Genomic DNA, 25002 nt, shown 5'->3' on the forward strand with positions numbered 1-25002 from the left:
CACTACTGGAAACATCCTCTCCACGTCCACTCTATCCAGGCCTTTCAATATTCCGTAGGTTTCAATGAGATCCCCCCTCATTCTCCGAAACTCCAGCAAGTACAGGACAGAGTATGAAACGCTCCTCACACATTAACCCTTTCATTCCTGGGATCATTCTTTTAAACCTCCTCTGGACTCTCTCCAATGCCAGCACATCCTTCCTTAGATACGGGGCCCAAAACTGCTCACAATACTCCAGATGTGGTCTGACCAATGCCTTATAAAGCCTCAGCATTACATCCTTGCTTTTATATTCTAGTCCTCTCGAAATGAATGCTAACATTGCATTTGCCTTCCTTACTACAGACTCAACCTGCAAGTTAACCTTTAGGGAATCCTGCACTAGGATCCCAACTCCCCTTGCACCTCCAATTTCTGAATTTGCTCCCCGTTTAGAAAATAGTCTGCACCTTTATTCCTTCTACCAAAGTGCATGACCATATACTTCCCTACGCTGTATTCCATCTGTCACTTCTTTGTCCATTCTCCCAACCTGTCCAAGTCCTTCTGCAGACTCCCTGCTTCCTCAACACTACCTGCCCCTCCACCTATCTTTGTATCATCCGCGAACTTAGCCACAAAGCAATCAATTCCGTCATCCAGAATATTAACATATGATGTGAGAAGTAGCGGACCCAACACTAACCCCTGTGAAACACCACTAGTCACCGGCAGCCAACCAAAGGCCCCTTTTATTCCCACTCTTTGGCTGACTGGCAGAAGGCAATCTTCTATCTATGCTAGTACCTTTCCTGTAACACCATGGGCTCCTATCTTGTTTAGCAGCCTCACGTGTGGCACCTTGTCAAAGGCCTTCTGAAACTCCAAGTAGACAACATCCACTGCCTCTCCTTTGTCTATCCTGCCTGTTACTTCATCAAAGAATTCCAACAGATTTGTCAGGCAAGATCTCCCCTTAAGGAAACCATGCTGACTTTGGCCTATTTTATCATGTGCTTCCAAGTATCCTGAGACCTCATCCTTAACAGTTTACCAACCACTGAAGTCAGACTAACCGGCTTATAATTTCCTGTCTTTTGCCTCCTCCTTTCTTAAAGAGTGGAGTGACATCTGTGATTTTCCAGTCCTCCAGAACCATTCCTGAATTTAGTGATTCTTGAAAGATCACTACTAATACCTCCACAATCTCTTCAGCTACCTCTTTCAGAACCTGGGGTGTAGTTCATCCGGTCCAGGTGACTTATCCACTTTCAGACCTTTCAGTTTCCCAAGCACCTTCTCCTTAGTAATAGCGATGACACTCACTTCTGTCCCGACTCCCTTGAATTTCTGGCACGTTGCTGGTGTCTTCCACAGTGAAGACTGACGCAAAATACTTATTCAGTTCGTCCACCGTTTCTTTGTTCCCCATTACTGCCTCTCCAGCGTCATTTTCCAGCAGTCCGATGTCCACTATTGCCTCTCTTTTACTCTCTATATAACTGAAAAAACTTTTGGTATCCTCTTTTAGATTATTGGCTAGCTTACCTTCATATTTCATCTTTTTCCTCTCCTTATTGCTTTTTTAGTTGCCTTCTGTTGGTTTTTAAAAGCTTCCCAATCCTTTAGCTTCCCACTAACTTTTACAATATTGTATGGCCTCTCTGTTTTTATGCTGTCTTTGACTTCCCTTGTCAGCCACGGTTGCCTCAACCTCCCTTTAGAATGCTGCTTCTTTGGGATGAACTGATCCTGCGTCTTCTGAATTATTCCCAGAAACTCCTGCCATTGCTGCTCTACCGTCATCCCTACTAGGGTCCTCTTCCCATCAACTTTGGCCAGCTTCTCTCTCATGCCTCTGTAGTTACACCTTTACTCAAGTGTAATACTGATATATCGGATTTTAGCTTCTCCCTCTCAAACTGCAGGGTGAATTCTATCATATTATGATCACTGCCTCCTAAGGGTTCCTTTACCTTAAGCTACCTAATCAAATCTGGTTCATTGCACACACCAAATCCAGAATTGCCTTTTCCCTAGTCGGCTTGACCACAAGCTGCTCTAAAGAGCCATCTCGTAGACATTCTACAAATTCCTTCTCTTGGGATCCAGTGCCAACCTGATTTTCCCAGTCTACCTGCATACTGAAATCCCCCATGACCACCGTAACATTGCCCTTTTTACATGCCTTTTCTATCTCGTTGTAATTTGTACCCCACATCCTGGCTACTAATTGGAGGCCTGTATACTACTCCCATCAGAATCTTTTTACCCTTGCAATTTCTTCACTCTACCCACAAGGATTCTACATTTTCTGATCCTATGTCACTTCTTGCTAAGGATTTGATTTCATTTTTTTACTAACAGAGCCACCCCACCCCCTCTGCCCACCTGCCTGTCTTTTCGATGGGATGTGTATCCTTGGAGTTTGGAGTAGCAGCCTGGGGCAAGTGTGTGCAGTGCATTTTAAGGACGTTTCACTTTGCAGCACAGCGCTCCATTGAACAGTGAAAAGTGGGAGTGGTCGATGGAACAGCAACCACGCAGGCTGCTTGATCCTGAACACTTAAGCTTGAGTGCTCCTGGACAGCACTCATCCTGGCAGGCACAGAGTGCTCCATCACGCTGCTGACTTGTGCCCTGCAGATGGTGGAAAGGCTTTGGGGTGTCAGGTGAATCATGCCACAAGATACCCAGCCTTTGACCTGCTCTCATAGTTATATTCACATTCTGCCCTTTAAAACCATTAAACATGTTGTTTTATTACTAATCCCATCCTCTAGTTCACGACTAGCACATTTGTTCTAATGCTTGCTTTAAATCAATTTTGTAAAAAAACCACAATATGCATCTTTCATTAATCCATTATTGCACAGGGCTCGTGGGCTGTCATTATGCTGAGGAGCCAAGGTACAGCAGTGTTTTAAAATGCCTCTGGGTTCTGTGCACAATTTGAATTCTATCCACTTCCTCCATCCACTAACTTTCTGACTCTTATACTGTGGTGGTGACAAAGTTGTAAAATAAATCAGATCTCCCAAAAATATTACATACACAGTCTATAGCTCATAATTCAGTTTCACAGCAAAATAAAATGATCTGAATTCCATACAAGAGTCATTCATAGACCAGTTTTGAGTAGAAAATTATCACAAGGTATGCCACAGTCAAACATCACATCTGTCCGGGCACACTGCAGCCTTCCATATCAATAACAACTCTACAACTTCAGGTAACCACACTGTGTCTGAATGAAAACGGACTACTTCTACTGCAAGTCATCCGAACTGTGACGTAACCTGCCAGACCGCCCCTTCCCTGTAATTCACAACAGTTTATACTTTGTTTGTATCATCAACCTGAAACATTGACTGTTTCCTCTTTCCATGGATACTGCCTGACCTGAGTGTTACCACCAGAAGTTTTTTTTCAGATTTCAAGCATCTGTAAGATTCTTGATTTTCATTTATGGGAAATACGTAGGGAGGATAACAGAAGACAATGGGTTCCTCTGACCAATATCTGACTGAGGAATGGCAGCTAATCCAGGAGCAACAGGGTAGGCAGAAGAGCTGAGGTAGATGTGGGGGAGAGACAGTCAGTTATCTTTAGTACACATCTGGAACTGAGCATGTAACAAAAATGCAGCACTACAAATTTTTAGTTATTTGACATTGAATAAGCAACAATATTGAGCACAATATAAATTTTTAAATGGAAAACAATTAAAACTAAGCAATAACATTAGAAAGAACACAGTGCTGGAGTGCCAACCATGACCAATTAGCAACCTCATTAGCTCAACTGCATAATTGAGTAATTATCTAGTTCAAACAAAAAGATAGAAAGGAACAAGAGGCGGCCAATCAGTCCCTCAAGTCTGTTCCACCACTTAATGAGATTATGGCTGATCTATACCCTAACTCCTTCCACCATTCCCCTTGCCTCCATAATGCCTTAATACCCTGGTCCAATGAAAACCTATCACTCAGACTAAAGATCATTGAGCCTATGATCTACCCTGGGAAACATTGCACCTCTCTGTCGTCTGATGCAAAGTATTTCCCAGCCTCCCTCCTTGGAGCCTTGATCTGAGTTTAAGATGCACCCATGTCCTTGATCCAATCCATCATGGAATATCATTATCTTCCCCATCAAAAATCTTTTCAAAAAATTCCCAAAATCTCAATTAAATCATGCATTAATCCTTTTTATCTCCAGGAACATGGGCCTAGTTTTTGTAATTTAACCCTTGGAGCCCTGGATCATTTGAGTGAATCCATACTGCACTCCTCCAACGTCAAGATACCCTCCTGAGGGTAGGGTGCTGAAAACATGCCAAGTATTCTGGGGGTGGTTTAGCAACAGGAACAAGAGGCACTGTCCTACAATTTAATGAGATCACAGCTGATCTGTGACCCAAATCCATTCACCCAAGTTTGCTTTACATCCTTAATATCTTTGATTCACAGAAGACTTATCGAAACCGGGTTTAATATTAACAATTGATCCAGGATCAATTGCAGTTCATGAGAGCGTCCCAGACTCTTTACTGCACTCTGTGTGCAAGAGTGATTCCTATCTAGACTCTTGAAAGTCTGGCTTTAACTTCTAGATCATGACCCCTAGACATAACTTGAAACACAGCAGACACTTAACCCAAGAGTGACGGGATACAATCCCCTTACCTGTAAAAGTAAGAACAGCCTCGGACTGTATTATGAGTAAAATGTTCCTGAGACTTTTCATTGCCAAAGTCTTCTAGTGGGTCAGACCACAATAAGTCACACATGGGTCCATAAGCAGGGGGTTCTTTGAATCTATCTAACTACAAGGAAGAAAATACAAATTAAAAACATTGAAAATATAGACAAAAGACATGCACATCAGTAGTAGTGCTACAGGGTCAGAATGCACGCATAAATCCCCCACTTCACTACTTTGAGTGGAGGATGACTGATACCTGTCTTTTCAATACAATACAGAACAGTGCTGTGGCTTAAATGGTGAGGATCTTTAACAGCGCCACAGCCACCAATTCCTGTTGGGGGTGGAGCAAGACGAGACAAGACCACAAACAGCGGGATTCAGTAAACAAGAGAAGCTCTTTTCCCCAGACTTCAAAAAATTCCCCACAGTACACAGAAACCCCTGCTTCTCCACAAAACGAAACAGTACACAACATTGCCAGCACTTCCAGCTGGAATGAAGGGCATGAAGACAATTCCTGTCTTTAATTGAGGCAAAGAAGAAAATCCCCTCTCTGCTCCTGAAATACATTAGCAATGCTGTGCTTTACATCAGTACAAGTGAACAGAATCCCAAATAATACAAAATTAAGCCTCTCAATGTCCACAGAAAGCTGATGCTGGAAGACTTGGGACACATTTGGGTTTCCCTCCCTATCCAACAAATCTTCCTGCCTTCCAGATGCTTTTCTCCAAAGGCTCCCAACAGATCACACTATGCAGTGAAAATATAAAGAGGGGACAAACAACTTTATGTAACTTTGGGGAAATTTGGAAAGAACTGACAATGAAACAATTATTTGAGAAAATCTCAGTGTATTTGAATTGAATGGTTTGGTCTCTCTCAGATATCTTGGAAAGCAATCAAGGCCTCACCAGTCAGCCATAGCTTAGTGGCAATGATCTTGCTGAGAAGGGCAGTAAGCATTTTGTTCCCACTTCAGCAACTTAGTCTAGGCTGACAGTCCAAGTGGAACACATTAAACAGAGACCCACCCTTTCAGCTCTTGCAGGAAGAACAAATATCATGGCACTGCTTCCAATGAGAGTAAGGGATTTCTCATGGAGATCCCAGGAGCAGTAATGCCAACACCACAGGAACAGACACTGCTGTATCTGGGAACTCATTATGCCCACAGTGGCTGCCACCTTTCCTCTACTACAACAGTGACTAGAAAATTCATTGGCTGAAAGGTGCTTTTGGGCAGATCATGCAATACACCAGGGAAATTTAAGCCTTCTGTTATAATGCCATGTTTCAGATCAGGATAGATACTTTGCACTACCAAACCTGTACACTGACAAAAAAAAATTCTGTTAACTTCTGATAAACCCAATTCTAGAAACATTCAGTGCCAATATCTGGAAAAGATATACAATCCAACACAAATTCCCAACGTACAACATAGGAACAGCAGGAGGGCATTCAGCCCTTAAACCTGTTCTGCCACTCAATTTGAACACAGTTTATAACTCTTCACACCTCTACCCAACCCATTCATCTTAGCTTCAGTGTTTTCCAACTGATCCTCAGCACCTGCAACCTCCTGGGAGAGGAGTCCCAGATTTCCACAGCTAGTTGTACGGGGAACTGCCTCTGAACTTCCCCTGAAGCACCCGACTTTCATCTTATTGGTCTGTCCCCCTTGCTGACTCCCCACCCAAGAAAATAGGTTCTCTCTCCCTATTTGTGATGGTTACACATAGGTCTGCCTAGGACCATTTGCTTTTGACATCCATTTCCATGGACCTCACCACCTCTGGGGACTTTCACTACTTCATCTGTCTAGTTTGTGCAAGGAATAAACAATGCTCAGTTGCAGCCTGCTTCTAAACTGGCAAATGGCCCTCCGGTCTGATTACAGCCATTTACTCTTCATTCAAGAAGGCACGCTCCAATGCTTTCAGACATTTACTAATGCCTCGATGGAAAGAGCATACCCCACCTTCCACTCACCCACCAGCTTCCACAGGATGCATGATCTGTTAAGCAGCAGATTTCTGAGAACAGGTCATGTCCTAACTAGTGGTGTTCTAAGAGAGCAGGTTGCACCCTAATCCATCAGAAGTGGCAGGAATTTTCATTATTGCCTTTCAAAACCAATTTTGGATGAGAAAAGTCATTTAAGAGTCAAATACATCAGAGAAGACAACACAGGGGAACTGTCAGTTTTGTAAGATTATACAAGTACCACAAATTCTTATAGTTTCAGCCAGTTACAAATACACGAGAATCAATGCAGATTCTCCAAATAAAGACAGTCTAATTAAAAGAGATTTTTTTCCAAATTCTACTCAATGCATGCAGTATTAATGCAAGCACATATTATAAGTTTTATTACAACAAGTCTATTAAATGTATTGGCATTTCTTTAGTCCAGTGGTATTGCAATCTTTTAGTGAACTAATTTGAGTGCAATAACAAACAGCTTGGTTAAGTTGTCGACACAGTTAACTTGCTGCAGGCATTAAATAATTCATACATGCTGTCACATTAAAGAACCTCAATAAATCTTAAAATAAAGCAAACTCATAAATATTGATGGTTTTGCAGATTGGAAGTCTGGCAGAGACTTATTACCTCCACGCAAACAGGGAAATGAGATGAGCATACTTAGAAACAGTCCACATTTCTCTTACATCGCGGTAAATGAACATTCAGCCCATAAAAGTAAATCGTTGGGTAGAGGGAATTTATCAAGTCTGTGTGCTAAGGAATTAGGATTAGAATTAGCCAGATGGACTGCAGCGAACTTGCCTTTGTCATTGCTAACAAACCAGAGTTCATAGTCTCCCCTTTACCATAATTTCCATTTATATAGCACTTTTAACGTGGAAAAATGTCCCTAGATTCTAAGATTCTGCATCGGGGAGTTAGCAAAGAAAATGTGATGAGCCATACAAGAAGCTCAGGACAAGGTCTAAGAGCACGGTCAAATAGGTGTTCAGGGGAGAGAGGCAGAGGCACAGTTTACAGAGGGAATTCCAAATCTTAAGGCTTAGGCAGCGAAAGGCTTTGTCACCAATGGTGGAGCAAAGGAAATCAGGGAGAAGTAGAGAAACCTCAATGACATCTAGCGGAGGAGTAGGTTTCAGAGACAGGGCAGGCAGCATGAGTGTGGAGTGAGAATATTAAAAGGAAGTCAGTGCTAAACAGGAAGCCAATGCAGGGTGATGGGTCAACCAGACTTACTGTGAAGTAAGAATCAAGCAGAGATCAGGATGATCCTAAATTTAGAGGGTTGTTTCCCCATTGATTGAGATGTGGGTATTGCTGACAAACCCAGCATTTATTAAGTTTATTCATGACAACCACCCTGCTTTATGCCAGAGCTTTCCCCTTGATGCCCGTTGACTTCAGCTTCACCAGGACTCCTCAGTCAAATGCTTCTTCGATGTCAAGAACAGACAAAAGGGAGACTGAAAGTTAACAGGGAATGAACTCAAATAGTCCAGTGTGGAGATAAGGAAGGAATGGATTTTTCAGAGCGCATGAGCTGAGAGGGACAGTGATGGTGTATGGTTTATGGTTAATGGTCAAATACAACACCAATGCTGATACAGAAGAGTTCAGTTTTCAACAGCTGCTAGGGAGTGCAGTTTACCTGGACAGCAACTGGAAGATTGATTTCAAACTTCATCCAAAGGTTTTTGACTTAACAAATATTCTTCCAGCAAATGCAAGAATGTGAAACCGGCACGTGTGTTCACCTCTACTACTTCTCGTCAGAGCACCACAAATACAATTTGGAACCGCAAACACTAATTCACTCTTTGATCCAGTAGACAAACTACTGAAGTCCCAGCTCTTCTGGTGTCCTCATCTGACACTTTTTTCCGTTTTTGGTCACAGACAGATGTTTGCAATGATCAATTACTGCAGTGAAAATCTGACAGCATTTATTCAAAAAAAAAGGGATTCCCCTGCACGTGATATGACATTATAAACCATTTACAAACAGGGAGCCACACTGGCTGGTGCACCAGTGCGGACGTACACAGATATGCAGACAATAGACACACATAAAAGCTTACTAAGTGCTTGCTATTTCCCCAGACACTGAGTTCTTAATGTTGGGCACACTGAGGAGACCAGAGCAGAGTACAGCAAAGGAATGAAGTTGAAGAGTAAATCTCCCTGGCACTCTTGGGTCTGGGGAAAAAGCTGAATTCTACAGTAATAAGGGAGATGTGCATGTCTATAGAACCTTTCACAACCTTAGGACATCACAACATACTTTTTAGCTAATTCAATGGCCCTTGAAGTATAGTTACTGTTGTGATGTAGGGAATGTGGTACCCAATTTCTGTAAAACTAGCTCTCACAGAGAAATGTACTAATCATTAGATGATCAGTTTCTCAGAATCACATTTATTATCACCGACTTAAATGACAAAATAATTTGTTGTTTTGTGGCAACTAGGCAATTGTTGATGAACAAGTATTGGATGAAGCACGATGGACTTCTCCCCTGCTCTCTGACGGTGTTCTGTAACAACCCAAGGGACCTATTTGAAGCCATGGAAATGAAGTTCTTCAGGAACCTTCACAGAGATTTATTGTTAATATTGCGCAGAGATGAACAGTTTAGACGGAATCTATAGAGGAGAAAACTATTCTTCTGGTTCAGAAGTCCACTGTGAAGAGACAAAGAGCTGAAGGTTCAGAGAAACATTTTCATGCAGAGGAACACAAGCCTAACCCACAGAGTGAGCTCACTTCCTGGGTCTCATCTCTCCATGGATCCTGCAGTCAGTAGGCGACCTGTCACTGCACGTCCATCTCTGTTGATGGTTTGACACACCACAAAGCTGGACACTTCGGTAGCTCAGCACCATGTCAGGTTGATAACAATCCATCACCACCTCCTATTCACCAAACTTTCAGACTATGATTTTAAAACTTTTCTTGATTTTATTTAAAATCCAATATGAAACCATCCCACATCAACATATGCAATTATCCCTCTGGCGAGGGAAGTACCTGGAATTTAATCAAAGCCACCTCCACACAGCAGGCTGGTGGCTGGGATACCACACGAGCATCACGAACACCATCCCACCTGCCACTTTTCAGTGATGCAGACAGCTGAAGTGCTAATGCCTGCAGCATTGCCACCTACAGAATGCTTTCAGACATTTAAAAAAAAAATCACACTATTGTACAGCTAGCAGAACACTCACCGATTCTGGCTTAGGCTGCTGCTCTTACTGTTTGAAGAGGCCCTCAGTCATTCCTACTCAAAACCTATCAAACTCTCAGTAAGCCTTCCTACATCACTTCCTTTGCTGCAGCACTACTTTCGTTTTACATTTATTCATTTATAGGATGCAAACATTGCCAGCAATGCCCATGTTTATTGCCCATCCCTGACTGCCCTGAGAGACCAAGCATTAAAGTCAACCACTTTTAGTGGGTCTGCAATGATATTTCGGCCAGACCTGGTGAGAATCGCTGCCTGCATTCTCTGAAGGATATTGGTGAAGGTGAACCAGATAGGATTTTTACAACAAATCCAGGAGCTCTGTGGCAGCTCTTACTACAGCTGGCCTTCTTAACAAATTCCAGAACTATTTACTTAATTGATGTTAAGTTCCTGAGCTGCTGTGGTGGGATCTAAATTCATCTCTCTGGATCAATGGTCCAGTCCTCTAACTGCTCATCCAGTAGCGAAGCACCTTGCAATGTTTCCAACATGCTATATAAATGCAAGTTGTTGTTATACAGCAGTCTGAAGTTAGGGTACTCCTTCCAGAAGCCCAGCCTTCCCCCTTCACATTTTCTTTGCCGATTAGAGATTCAGTACATCTATTTCTCTTCTCACTACAGCTTCTGGCAGACCAAGCTGCAGTGAGTGGGGAACAGTGGTCTCCACCACCATCACATTTTATAATATCAAATGGAGACTTACAGTGCAGAGCATCACTGCATCTCACACTTGGTGCAGCTAAACTTTTCACCCTTCTTTTGCCACCTTTCATTCCTCCACCGCCCCCCCCCCCCCCACCTTTCCTGAAGCCTGAACTCTATGTTGCAGCATCTGGTCACCTCCTGATATCCCCCATCTAGGCATGTCTCGTCCAATTGAGGAAGGCGTGATAGATAGCTCAATACACCCCAACAGCAAGCACCTTTCTCAGAAAGTGATCAGACTGGAAACACTAAACCTTCCCGATTTAGGTGTGGGAAAGGCAGTGATGGAAGACTGTCTGACATTAGCTGGTTAACTTAGATCCTCTCCAATACGGTGTGGCTACTTACTAATCTAAACACTTAACCCATGAGGATGACCTAATTTTTAATGCTAGGTGTGAAAATGATCCACAGAACCACCTCAAGTCCAGCACTGTGATCAGTGGGCTGCACTGCTGAGGAAGAAGGCTGCAGGATCAATTCCCATTGCAGACACCTGAGCACTAAACCTAGTCTTACACAGTACTGCATTGTTGGAGGTGTTGTGTCTTGAATATGTTAAAGTGAAACCATAACTTTGTTCTTAGATGGTTATAAAATATTTCATGTCTCTATTCTGAAGGGCAAAAGAGTTCTTCTCAATGCTGTGGCTAACATCTACCCCCAGAATAGATCAGGACATTGTCCACGTTCCTTTTTGTGGGAGCATGCTGTGCACAAATTTGTTTCCAGATTTTCCAAATTACAGTAGTGACAACCCTATTGGCCACAAACCACTTTGGGAGATCCTGATGTGACAAAAGGACCTACAGAAACCCAAGGACGGCAGGCACTTGGAAACCAACCACGAATTCTCCAAGCTGCACACCATCGTGCCTTAGAAATAAATTGCGTTGCTTCATCACTGGTCCAGTGTTGGAATTCCCCACTCAACAGTGCCATAGCAAGACCATCACATGAAGGGCTGCAGTGACTTGAGGCAGAGTTCATCACTAACCTCGAGGGCAATTAAAAGGCAGGCAAAAATCACTGGCTTTGCCAGAAACAACCGCTTCCCATGAATGAATTAAAATACGTTAAGAAAATTCCAACTTACAAAATATGCATTTTAAGCAAGCACTTGACAAAGCATAAGTGGTTACTTACAGGGCAAATTAATAAATGCACTTACTTTCTTGATGTCTTCTAAGGTATTGACCTCAGGAGAGAGCCCACCATGTACACACAGAAACTGCTGGTTCATAAGTGCAGCCAATGGCAAGCAATCGAAAGCGTCCATGCAGGCATCGTATATTCGTTCTGAATATTTAATTTTACCTAGAGCAGAGAAACAAATGTTAGTCAAGAGATTTACACCCAAACTGCAAATGAAGTTAAACAACAGCTATTTCCCCTGAAGCAATGGTAAATCAGACATGTCCACATCTTCATGAAATAAGAAGCCTAAAAATAAAACCACTGGCCTGTACTCCCCCAGCAACTTCTCCAAGAATGGTTACCTACTCTTCCCTTAAAAAATTCAATGGCTCTTGCCTCAATAATTGTCTGTGTCAATGCACTTCATGCTTTTATAATCAACACTGCCTTACTGAAGGTTGGTGCAGAGCTCAGCTATCCATACCATAACATGGATGTAGAGGCAATAGAGAAGGTGTAGAAAGAAATGACGTGCTTGATACCTGATCCAAGAACTTGCGCTTATGAACAAGGGCTGAACAGGCTGAGGACGTCTTTCCTGTCGAATAGAGAAGACCAAGCTGTGACCTGAGAAAGGTCTTTACAATTACAGGAGGGGTTGAGAGAGTAAATAGAGGCACAAGGAGACTAAAACCAGGTGTCTTCAATATAAGACAGTCACCAATAAATATATCAGTAGGAATGACAGGAGAGAGTAGGTCAATACTTATTCTAAGTTTCTGTGGTTTAAGGAAGCAGGTTAATATTAGGCCTCAAAACAGTGCATCATTTACCAAAAAGCCACTGATTCTCTCAATGGAAAAGGTGGCTAACTGGGATCAGTGTTGGGATTCACCTAATCATGTTATCAATGATTGGGACAGAGTTGAATTGACCTGTATGATCAGTGTGCAAGGCAAGTTTTCCACTGTACCTCGGTACAAGTGACAATAGTAAACCAACACCAATGTGCTGAGGACACAAAGACTGGTGGCATCATCGAGCTAGACAGCAGTACACTGCAAACTGGTACAGCATTAGATTTTTCCCCTTTTTAACCCAGTAATAACTGGAAAACTCTCCCAAAGACCAACTTAGAGAACTTTTATTTAAACTCTGATAAAAATCTGTGTTTGCAATATACATCATAATGTCAACCATGTATTTCAGAATAGGGCTTTTAAACTACAGATTTTTCTTTTTATACACGACCTACTGACCAATCGTCTTTAGTCATGAATGTGAACGTTCGATGGAATTCACCAGTCCGGGTTTGTTTTGGTAGGAGGGGGTCATTGTGGAGAACCAAGAACAGTAAAAAAAAAACTGGATGAGTAAATATTGCATTAGTAATTTAATTGCCATTATAGAACCATGAAGTGGTTGCAGCACAGAAGGAGCCCATGGTATCAGCTCTCCATGAGAGCAGTCCAGCCAGTCACACTTGCCCCACTAGCTCCCCACTGTTCCTTTCAGTTAATTACCCAGCTCCATTTTTAAAGCTACAATTAAATCTGCCTCCATTACTAGCCCGGCAGCACATTCATGACCCCAACCACTTACTGCATTAAAAATGTTGTTCTTCATATCACTTCTGGTTCTTTTGCCAATCTTCATTCTACATCCCTTAGCTCCTGACCCTTCTGCCAATGGAAATGCTTTCTATCAATTACGTTTATACCATTCAGGATGTTAAATACCTCACAGCTTCTCCAGTCTATCCAGAGAACTGAAGTCCTTCATCTGTCAAATCATTCTGTAAACAACTTCAGCACCCTCTCCAAAGCCTTCACATCTTTCCTAACTGGATACACCACTCCAGGTGTGGAGGAACCCATTTCATAACTTCCTTGCTCTTGTACTCGGACTCTTCCTATAAAACTTTGTTTTAACCACTTTCTCAACCTACCCTGCCACTTTCAATGAACTGTGTAAGTGTCTGCACAGCTCCATTTCTGCATCCTTTTTTTGATGTGCTCCCTGATTTATATCACTCCTTGTTAAGATAACGAAGACAGATTATCTAAATGGAGAAAGATTGCAAATGAGCAAAATGTTCTTTTGCCAAATCACAAGTTAGCAGGCAGCTGCAGCGAGTGGTTGGAAAGGCAAATGGCACTTTAGCCGTTATTGCAAGCAGTCTGGAGTTTGGGTATTGTTACAACATCTAGCATCTCCAGTGTCTCCAAGTGTTGTTACAATTGTAAGGGTGTTGGTGAGGCTACAGCTGGAGTACTGTGCAGAGTCTTGGTTCCTTTAAGAAAAAAATATACAGTCATTGGAGGAAGTCCAAAATTGATCACTAAGCTAATTCCAAGGATGAGAAGGTTGTCCTATCACATGTGGTAAAGAAATTAGATCTACTTTTTTCTTTGGAGTTTAGAAGAATGAAGGGTGATCTTAGCAAAGCATAAAAGATCCTAAGGGAGAATGGACAGGGTAGATGTTGAGATGTTTCCACTAGCAGGAGAGTCTTGAGCAAGGGGTTACGGTTACAAGATAAAGGGGTAGTCAATTAAAACTGAAGTGCATAGGAACAAATACTCGCAGAGTGTGGTGAATCTCTACAATTTTCTACCTCAGTGGGTTGTGGAGATCAATGGGCGTATTTAAAGAGGAAGTGGGTACATTTTTTGAAAGATCGGGGAATTGAGGCTATGGGGAACTGGCACAGGAGAGAAGCAGCCTGAGGCAGCTGATCAGCCATGATCATATTAAATGACAGGCAGGCTTGAGGGGCCAAGTGGCCTACTCCAGCCCCCCCCCCCCGATTCTCTCGCTCCTATGTGTATCACTATGATATAGGAATCAGGACAACTGATTTGCACACAGTAAGATCCCCATACACAAGCAAGCTGGTAGAATCCTGATAACCAGTTATGACTGTGGGATAAATATTGGCCGGTGCAAAGGGGAAAACTCCCAAAGACCACTCTAAAATAGTGACATGGGACTTGAGCAAATAAATTCATCTTTTACAAAGTTATGCAATAACACTTTAGTATGGGAGTGCATACCTTTGGAGAGAAATTGAAGACTGAACCCTCATTGTTCTCTATAGCTTTCACACTTACTTGTATCTTCCCTTAATTAGCGTTTGCCCACCAGCTAGAAATCCAACCTCAATTTCCTATGAAATTTCAAAGATTCACCACCAAATAGCTGCCAATTTTGATGGACCAGATCTTAAAAACTCAGGACACAATGAAAATGTTTACATTTAAGATGAACATCTATAAAAGAAAGAGTTAGAGATGTAAAAGTTGTTAAATTGTTGAACTTTGTTGATCCAAGCCATGAGCATTTGTCACAAGATATTCTGATTTGTTTTGCTCAAGCCTCCACCAGCCCTGCAAGCCCCCACAATATTACCCTCCTAAATTCTGTCCCCTTGTGCATCCGTGACTTGCTTCAGTGCATCACTGGCAGCTGCGACTTCAGATGTTGAGGTTACAAACTCTAAACTTCTTGAGTTTCTTTACTTCTCCAGTTTTTAAGCTGCACTCTATGGACAACATTTTGGCCACATTTCATTATTTGATTCAGTGACAAGCCACCTTGCAGGCTGTTGCTGTTTGCAAAGCTTTTGGGATTGCTGTGCAGTGATTGATATATACAGTATTTTACCGAACTGGCAACAGATGAGTTTGAATGATTGTTTGTCAATTGCAGAGAGGGCAGGAGAAAGAGGCCGGCAGCAAGCAGGTTGTCGAAGTTGATTCACACAATGTAGAGATTTCTGGTTTGCGAAGTACCACCCTGCCAAGACTTTATAAGAACGTGATTTGGCAATAGAACAATGAGTTCTCACCACAGGGCTCCTGACAGCAGCCTAGTTGTTCCAGGAGGGAGTCAGGCAAACTACATTCCATTCTAAATATTCTTTAAGCGAAACATGGAGACAATGGATAGCTGCCACAGTATCACATTCTTTCTGGTTAATGGAATGGTCCAAAGGCAGCTTCCCAACTCTCAAACCTCTGAGCACAAGACACAGCTCACTGAAAGCTGAGACGACTCTGATCCACATAGATGCCAGCGGTAGGGAATGCTTCACACTTGCAAGCAGAAAATTCTCCAGCTCCAGGCCCTGACAGATTTCTTCCTTGCTTGTGTTTTAATGATTTCTCACTGCCTGTGCCTCACACTCACCCACCTGACATCCCTTTGTCAGCTGCACAGCAAACAGATGTGCCACTCACATCTCTACAGATTGAGGCACAGGTGAACACAGACGTGGCCACAGTGGCATTAGATTGTAGATCACATAGCCTCCATAAAGAAAGTTAGACCAGAAGAGGTTTTGTGGGGGTTCAGCCACACACCACCAGTTAGTGCAAGCTGTAAGTTTAACTGTGCAACACACGTCACAGATTCCTAAAGTTAATCAGCATGGAAAGACAATTCCGTACATTGTGCCTGTGTTGGCTCCGAGTTCTTCAGTCAGACGCCCCCTCCTGTACTCCCCCACATTACAAACTTCCTCTTTTCAAGTATCCTTGAAGCTGAAATCTATGCTGACAATTTTTTGACAATTATTTGCCATCTGTCCTCATTGGGTTAATGACCCTCCTGCCATTGGAAACACTCTCCTCCGATTTATTCTATCTGAACTTTTCATGATTTTGAATACCTCTCCCCTTAACCCTGTGTCCCAGCTTCACACATCAGAGTCCCACATTGCTAAGCCTAGTCAGGTAAAACCTTCCTTAAGTGTGGGCCCAGAACGTGACACCAGCCCAAGCCTAATCAAGGATTTATAAAGGTTTACATTTTCTGATGAATTGTGGGTCAGTGCAGACACATTAAGGTGACAGAAATGGGAAGCAATCCATACTTACATTCCTGCTTAAAGGTGAAATACTCTGTCAAGTGCCGACATTCATGATTCCCACGAAGTAAAAACAACGTTTTTGGATACAAGATTTTCAAGGCCCAGAGGTATAACACACACTGAAAGAAAAAATCTGAGTCATAAATGAGGTTACCAGAGCAATGCACATATAAATAAGCAGAGACACTGTGGCTCACCAAAGAAACCTAATAACTGGGCCTACTGGGACACCTTTTAGAAATGGATATGAACAGCATATGGAGACACTAATGCCGGCTTTAAAAGAGATAAATGAGTAACCACACTACTGTGAACAACTTGTTTTCAAGCACATAACTTGTATTTTTTTTAAACTGTCCACCACAGTCTTTAGTAGGAGAAATAAATCTGCTTTCACCAAACCTTTCCGTAGTTTTAGCCAAGAGTTTTTTCCTGTACTAACAGAGTCTTAGATGGATTCTGTTGCCCATTTGTAGCAGTGACGAAGTATCCAGACTCTGGTCCAAGGATTGGCCCAGCCGACGGTGGTGCCGTCCACCACTCCGAGGGATAGTTGGTGGCCGCACACCCCTCAGTTCAAGCACTGACTGCGTAATGCATGGATGTCTGACAGCAAGGTACAACATCCTCAAGTGCAACACTTTACAAGTGTGGGCTACTTAACCCAACTGAGCACACACATGCCTGGATGCAAAGGGTTTAATTACCTCAATCAAATGGGAACTTACATTTTCAAGATGAACATTTCTATCAGATAAAATAATGCAGATTTAAATAGTTTGAATTCCACGAAGACACCTTTGACCCTATCCTTCAGTATTTTAATCCAAAAAACAGCACTTTGACATGTACCTTCTGAGCAAACTATGGCCCAGGGACACAGATACAAAGTAATGAACTTGACCAGAACAATGCGTCAATGAGCACAGTCATTAGTGTTTTAAAGTCAACTACATTCCTGATATGCATAATTTTAATTGCCACATGACCATGGGCACACAAAGGCCTCCAACCTTAACCGTGGGGATCAACACTACAATCATTTATCAGCAGTCAGAGGAACCACTTTCAGAAATGTACACAGAGAAAAACCAATTACATTTCAGAGAGGTGGGGTGGGGGGGGGTGGTGGAGGGAGAGAGGGAGAGGGGAAGGAGTGGAGGGAGGGAGGGAGAGGGGAAGGAGTGAAGGGATGAAGGGAGAGGGGGAGAGGGGGGGAAGGGAGAGACCGCAATGCAGAATGCTTCACATCTCACACCAAGCTTAAATCCCCTTCACAGAGCTACAACTCTCTGCCTTAATGTCACCATTTAAAGGAAAATTTTACGTATTTTTGCTCAATTAAGTCAAGCGATCCCCAAAAGATTGATGCTTCAGAGTTTAATGATGACATTAGGAGTGGGACAGTGAGCATTCATCCAAGGACTGAGACATTAATGATTTTGATATTAAACATCCTAACTCAAAACCAATTCATTACACTAACCAAGGATTTGTATGTGTATTCTAGCTTTCAGGATGCCCCAGGTTGGCATTCTAGCTAATGAAGCAATTTAGATATACAATGTGCAAGGTTGGAAAAGCAGCAGCCCATTTCTGAACAACACGCCCCCAGAAACAGCATGCGTTAATCACCAGATAGTCTGCTTTAACTTGATTTTTTTTTGAAGTTTTATTTACAGCGTGGTAACAGGCCCTTCTGGCCCAACAAGTCCACGCCACACATTTTAAACCCCAAATTAACCTACCCGTACGTCTTTAGCATGTGGCAGGAAACTGGAGCACCCGGTGGAAACCCACGCACACATGGGAGAATGTACAAACTCCTTACGGACAGCGATGGGAATTGAACCCCGATTGCTGGCGCTGTAATAGCATTGCGCTAACCGCTACACTACCTTGCTGCCCACCAAAGGTAAATACTGGCCAGGCCACTGGGGAGAACCCCCTTAACTCTTCTATAAAACAGTGCCATGACTTAGAATAACAGGGCCTCGGATTAATCTCTTCCAAGGAATGGCACCTCTGCCAATGTAGCATTCCCTCAGTACACCTCACTGGAGTGCCAGCCTGTATAGTACTCTCAAATCTCTGGAAGAGGGCTTGCATCTCTGAGCAAGGATCCTGCCACTCAGCCATGGCTAACTCTCCTTATGCATGCAAACGCAGCATCCAATTTGAGCACAAGATGATCCCAAACGAGCTATTACACTGTTGCATGTACAGTGCTCACCCAAATAGAGGGAAAGAGTTGGAGGAGCAAATTAAAGGGCTAATTTCACAAAGATGCAAAAATAATGGCGTGATAATCGGGAACAATTATTGAAAAGGACTAGGGAAGTGGGGTGTGAAAGGGAACAGGTTGATGGCCAGTGAGGTGACAGTTCCTGAACAAGACACTGAAGGACTTCCATAACCAAGTTGCTTCCATGTAATCAACAAGCAGTACTGACTCTAGTTGTGGGGGTTGACATAGACCAAATGAAGCAGGGTTAAGTGGAAGTACATGGAGACCACATCATCCAGAATCAAAGTAATTATGTGAGGACAGAAACAAGGGTGAAGATACTCACCTGGGAAAACTGAAAACCGAAAACCCAAATGGCCCTGGGGGCAAGCACTGGTAGATCAAACAGGGAATGAACTAACCTAACAGAAGGTTCTGCTTTCAAACTTATAGTCAGGGAAGGAAGGAGAGAAATGGGCATCACCTACACAGTAGACCAAGGACTGAGCCAGCAGTAATAACTAGCTCCAACGCTCGTAGAACCTGGCTGGCTATATTGAGGTGGACTTTCCTATAATTATCAACCTGGGAATGCCCAAGAAAGGGAGACACGAAAAACTGCAGCCCAAATTATGGAACTTCAAGCATCAGAATTCTTCAAAATAATGAAGTTTCACTCTCAGTCCCCTCTGCTTATTTACCCTGTAGCCCTGCATATATTCACTTTCACAGATCCATCAACTTCTCTCCAATTTTTGCCAAATACTATATTGGCTGAAAAGCATTTGAGGTGTCCGGATTGTGCAAGGTGCTGTATAAAAACTGGTCTTCAGTGTCTTTCCAGGTGACCAATCAACCCTCAACCCTTGCGGCTGCACCTTCATGCACCTAGTTACTGATTCCCCTCAACTCTGCTAACCCTCCTCCCAGCCCAGCTCACTCCCCCTCCACATCCTGGCTGTAGTGCTGCACAGTGCAGGCAGTGCAGAGTTGCCAGGATTGATCTGGTTATCAACCTCTGATCTCAACTTAAAATCAAACCCCTGCCTGCCACTTCAAGCCTGCAGCTCTGAAGCAAGTTGAAACAATTATATTGATGCCGAGATTTGGCAGTTCTGCTCATGTTATGACCATTGCTCCATAACCTTTAGAATTGTCATGGACAGGGATAGGAGCAAAGAGGACGGGAAGATATTTAATTGGGGAAAGGCGAATTATGAGGCTATAAGGCGAGAACTTAGGAGTGTAAATTGGGATGACATTTTTGAAGGAAAATGAACTATGGAGATGTGGTCAATGTTCAGGGATTTCTTGCAGCATGTTAGGGATAAATTTGTCCCAGTGAGGCAGAGAAGGAATGGTAGGGTGAAGGAACCGTGGGTGACGAGAGAGGTGGAACAACTACTTAGGAAGAAGAGGGCAGCATACAGAAGGTGTAAGCAGCAAGGATCAGACAGGGCTCATGAGGAATATAGAGTAGCAAGGAAGGAACTTAAGAAAGGGCTGAGGAGAGCGAGAAGGGGACATGAAAAGGCTTTGGCGAGTAGGGTTAAGGAAAACCCCAAGGCTTTTTTCTCGTATGTGAAGAGCAGAAGGATGGCTAGAGTAAAGGTGGGTCTGATTAAAGACAAAGGTGGGAGGATGTGCCTGGAAGCTGTGGAAGTGGGTGAGGTTCTCAATGAACATTTCTCTTCAGTATTCACCAAGGAGAGGGGTCTTGATGACGCTGAGGACAGTGTTGGTGTGGGTAATGTTCTAGAGTATGTAGATATCAAGAGAGAGGATGTGTTGGAGTTGTTAGAAAATATTAGGACAGATAAGTCCCCGGGGCTTGACGGAATATTCCCCAGGCTGCTTCGTGAGGTGAGGGAGGAGATTGCTGAACCGTTGGTTAGGATCTTTGAGTCCTCGTTATCCACGGGGATGGTACCGGAGGATTGGAGGGTGGCCAATGTCGTCCCCTTATTCAAAAAAGGTAGTAGGGATAGTCCAGGGAATTACAGACCAGTGAGCCTTACGTCTGTGGTGGGTAAGCTGTTACAAAGGTTTCTAAGAGATAGGATCTACGATTATTTAGAGAATCATGGACTGATTAGGGACAGCCAGCATGGCTTTGTGAAGGGAACATCTTGCCTCACAAGCCTGATAGGGTTCTTTGAGGAGGTGACCAGGAAGATTGATGAGGGTAGTGCAGTGGATGTGGTCTACATGGATTTTAGTAAGGCATTTGACAAGGTTCCACATGGCAGGCTTCTTCAGAAGGTCAGAGGCCAAGGGATCCAGGGAGGCTTGGCAGTGTGGATTCAGAATTGGCTTGCCTGTAGAAAGCAGAGGGTTGTGGTGGAGGGAGTGCATTCGGATTGGAGGGCTGTGACTAGTGGTGTCCCACAGGGATCTGTTCTGGGACCTCTACTTTTTGTGATATTTATTAATGACTTAGATGAGGGGGTGGAAGGGTGGGTTAGCAAGTTTGCAGATGACACAAAGATCGGTGGTGTTGTGGACAGTGTGGAGGGCTGTCGAAGCTTACAGAGAGATATTGATAGGATGCAGAGCTGGGCTGACAAGTGGCAGATGGAGTTCAATCCAGAGAAGTGTGAGATAGTACAATTTGGAAGGACAAACTCCAAGGCAGAGTACAAGGTAAATGGCAGGATTCTGGGCAGTGTAGAGGAACAGAGGGATCTGGGGGTTCATATCCACAAATAACTGAAAGTCGCCTCACAGGTAGGTAGGGTAGTTAAGAAAGCTTATGGGATGTTAGCTTTCATAAATCGTGGGATTGAGTTTAAGATCCGCGAAGTAATGATGCAGCTTTACAAAACTCTGGTTAGACCACACTTATAGAGTACTGTGTCCAGTTCTGGTCGCCTCATTATAGGAAGGATGTGGAGGCGTTGGAAAGGGTGCAGAGGAGATTTACCATGATGCTGCCTGGATTAAAGAGTATGGATTATGAGGAGAGACTAAAGGAGCTAGGGATGTTCTCATTGGAGAGGAGGATGAGAGGAGACATGATAGAGGTATACAAGATATGAAGAGGAATAGATAGAGTGAACAGCCAGCGCCTCTTTCCCAGGGCACCAATGCTCAAAACAAGAGGACATGTCTTTAAGGTAATGGGTGGGAAGTTCAAGGGACATGTCAGAGGGACGTTTTTCACCCAAAGAGTGGAATGCGCTGCTGGGGGTGGTGGTGGAGACTGATACGTTGGTCAAGTTCAAAAGATTGTTAGATAAGCATATGGAGGAATTTAAGTTAGAGGGATAAGTGGGAGGAAGGGGTTAGATAGTCTCAGGTGTGGTTTGAAGGGCGGCACAACATGGTGGGCCGAAGGGCCTGTATTGTGCTGTGGTTATCTCTACCGAGATGGATGATAATGGAGTTGGCCCCTCAGTGCTGAATGTGTGGCTGGCATGAGTGCAGAACAAAGGAGGCTACCGTGGTTAGACAAGGAACTGGGAGCCTAAGGATGGCAGTGATGAGAAGACAGGACACAAAAATACATTTCAGAAGTACCAGTAACAGTTCAGCACTGATATCAAGCATTGCGTTTTAGGGAACAACTTATCCTTAACTATATCTATATGGCATCTCAACACTGCAAAACATTCCGAGATGCTGAAAAGGAGAATGATTAAACAAATTCGACTCCAAGATCCTTAGAGACATTAAGGAGGATGAGCTAAAGCTTGGTGAAAGAGTTTTGAGAATATAAAAAGGTGGAAAATATAAAGGATAATGGAGGGATTTGAAACCAGGATGAGAAAGTTAACAGGGAGGTACTACTGGGTTAAAAGTGCAGATGAGTGAGTAATGGAGTGAAAGGGACTTGGTGCAAGCTCAGGTACAGAAGCAGAGTTCTGGGTAAGTGTGGAAAATGGAGGATTGTCTTTGAGAACATTAGAATGGCTGAAATTGGATGGAACAATGGAATGGAAGAGGTTCTAGCTGGTGAACGGGAACTACCTCATGGATAAGCAGGTATTAGCCTCTCCCACACCACCCTCTGACTGCAACCACGTGCAAGTTCCACTGTACTCACTTCAATGCTGAAGTAACCTCTGTCCACGTAGTCGCCAAGGAAGAGGTAGCGAGTAGATGCAGGTGACCCACCAACTTCAAACAGCTTCATCAAATCGAAGAACTGACCATGGATATCACCACAAACTAAAAGAGATCAACAGAAAGGTTCAGGTGCTTCATCCTCCTACTCCACATAAAGTACAGTTATGCTATTCAGGAGCAGCTCGTTTATACCTGCTCCAAACAAATAAAAATCACAAAACACGTTCAGAAATTGGAAGCCAGCTGAATAAATGTGGAGGCACCCCATCTTTCTCTAATGGTCTGCAACTTCAGGTAGTGTCACTTATTGGCTACTGAACTTCATGGGGGAAACTTCTCACTCAATATACAATATAAAGAACTGTTCTCCAATTCCATTGGCTGGAAAATAATAGTGTAACACTGAAAGTGTAATCTCTGCAAACAACACTACATTTCCTAATGATTCCCATATCACAGCAGTAACTACACTTCAAAGCACTTCAGTGGCAGTAAAGCACTTTGGAATGCCCGGAGCTTGTGAAAGATGCTGTACAATTACAAGCTTTCTTTGAAAACTAAGATTTATTGCACACTCAGTCCTAATCACTGATAGTACACCTTCAAAAGAAAAACAGTAACTGCATATTAGGAAGCAACTAATAGCACAACTCATACAGCTGCTGTGATTGGCTGTAATTATGGGTAAGGTAGGAAAAAAACATTGTTTTCCTTTTTTTTAAAAAAATGTGAAGAAAAGGATGAGTGAAGGAACTTGATTTAAAAGCAATGCCTTCCGAATCTATAAGCATCTCAAAATCATCTGCTCCTTTGAAATGCTTGCTGTAGGTAGTCCAAACCTCTGAAGGAAACAGGTGGGCAGGGATCACTGCTGTCCAACAGACCAGGGTGGATCTTGACTTTCAAACACACTTTTCCTCAGATGGCCAAAGGCTGTGCTGGCGAATTTCATCAATAAGGCCTGTACCTCATTGTGGACCTTTATTGCTGGAGGGCTGTGTTGTACAGCAGGGGAAGACTGGTAGAGGACCTTTCTTGCACAGAAATGCAAGGCTCTTTCTCTCATAGGCTGCATTGAATAAGTTGATGGTGCTCAAGCCTCTGAATGTGCAGATATGCAAGCATCATTTGTGCATTACAGCTCAATAGAGAGTGGGTGATCGTGGTCTGCTGTGCTGGCAATTAGGTTGGGCAATTTCCCATTTGTCCTGTGGATTAGCTCCACTCCTGCAGGAAACTCATTGAAGGGAAGGTGCAGTATTACATGAAGATTGAGATGCACTGGGGCAATGTCTGTCGAGGACCTGTTGGTTAAGATCACAGCTTGTATGTCAACATGTATCAGAGATACGGCAGGTGAACTTAAGGATTCAATAATTGTACAAGTAGTATTTGACTGACACAATAATACTACCAGTGGAGTTTCATGTGGGAGGCCATTTCATCCCTCAGAGAAACATGTCCTTTCCCAGCAGTTTTCAAACATTAACAATGCTTTTATTGGTGACTGTTGTTGTGAAATGCCTTGGGACATTCGTTTACAGTAAAGGTGATGTTATAAATGCAACACACAAAATGCTGGAGGATCTTAGCAGGTCAGGCAGCATCTGTGGAGGGAAATAAACAGTCGACGTTTCGGGTAGAGACCCTTCATCAGGACTGAAAAGGAAGAGGGCAGAAGCCAGAATAAAAAGGTGGTGGGGGGGTGGGGGGGGAAGAGAAGAAAGAGGGAGAGGAACACAAGCTGGTGGGCGATAGGAGAGTCCAGGTGAGAGGTAGGTGGGTGGGGGAGGGAGATGAAAGGGAATGATGAGAGAAGCTGGGAGGTGATGTGGAAGAGGCAAAGGGCTGTATAAATGCAATTTAATGCAAATGAGCAATAAATCCCATTAACACTGAGAATCACCAGTCTAAACGAGAGCTAGCATTCAATAAATTATCCAATGGAAACTAATTAAAAAGCCAGAACCAATGATGTTTGAGCTGACACTTTGCAATAGTTGTGCAGGTGAAATGCCCAAATTAGTGGCCAGCACTGTATTCAATATGGCTC

General features: G+C 43.2%; 1 protein-coding gene across 2 annotated transcripts in view; it reads right to left on the bottom strand.

Annotated features, from left to right (window-relative positions):
• LOC127586959 (protein phosphatase 3 catalytic subunit alpha) overlaps nt 1-25002 on the bottom strand; it is a 245546-nt gene that overhangs the window by 72532 nt on the left and 148012 nt on the right. For both annotated transcript variants that reach the window (XM_052045021.1, XM_052045015.1), the window contains exons 3-6: nt 22927-23051; nt 16662-16773; nt 11816-11961; nt 4671-4810 (exon numbers count right to left, since the gene is read on the bottom strand). In XM_052045021.1, coding sequence (XP_051900981.1) covers nt 4671-4810; nt 11816-11961; nt 16662-16773; nt 22927-23051 — 523 coding nt within the window. The remainder of the gene's footprint in view (nt 1-4670; nt 4811-11815; nt 11962-16661; nt 16774-22926; nt 23052-25002) is intronic.

The sequence above is a fragment of the Pristis pectinata genome, chromosome 2 (genome assembly GCF_009764475.1).
Source record: "Pristis pectinata isolate sPriPec2 chromosome 2, sPriPec2.1.pri, whole genome shotgun sequence".
Lineage (NCBI taxonomy): Eukaryota > Metazoa > Chordata > Chondrichthyes > Rhinopristiformes > Pristidae > Pristis > Pristis pectinata.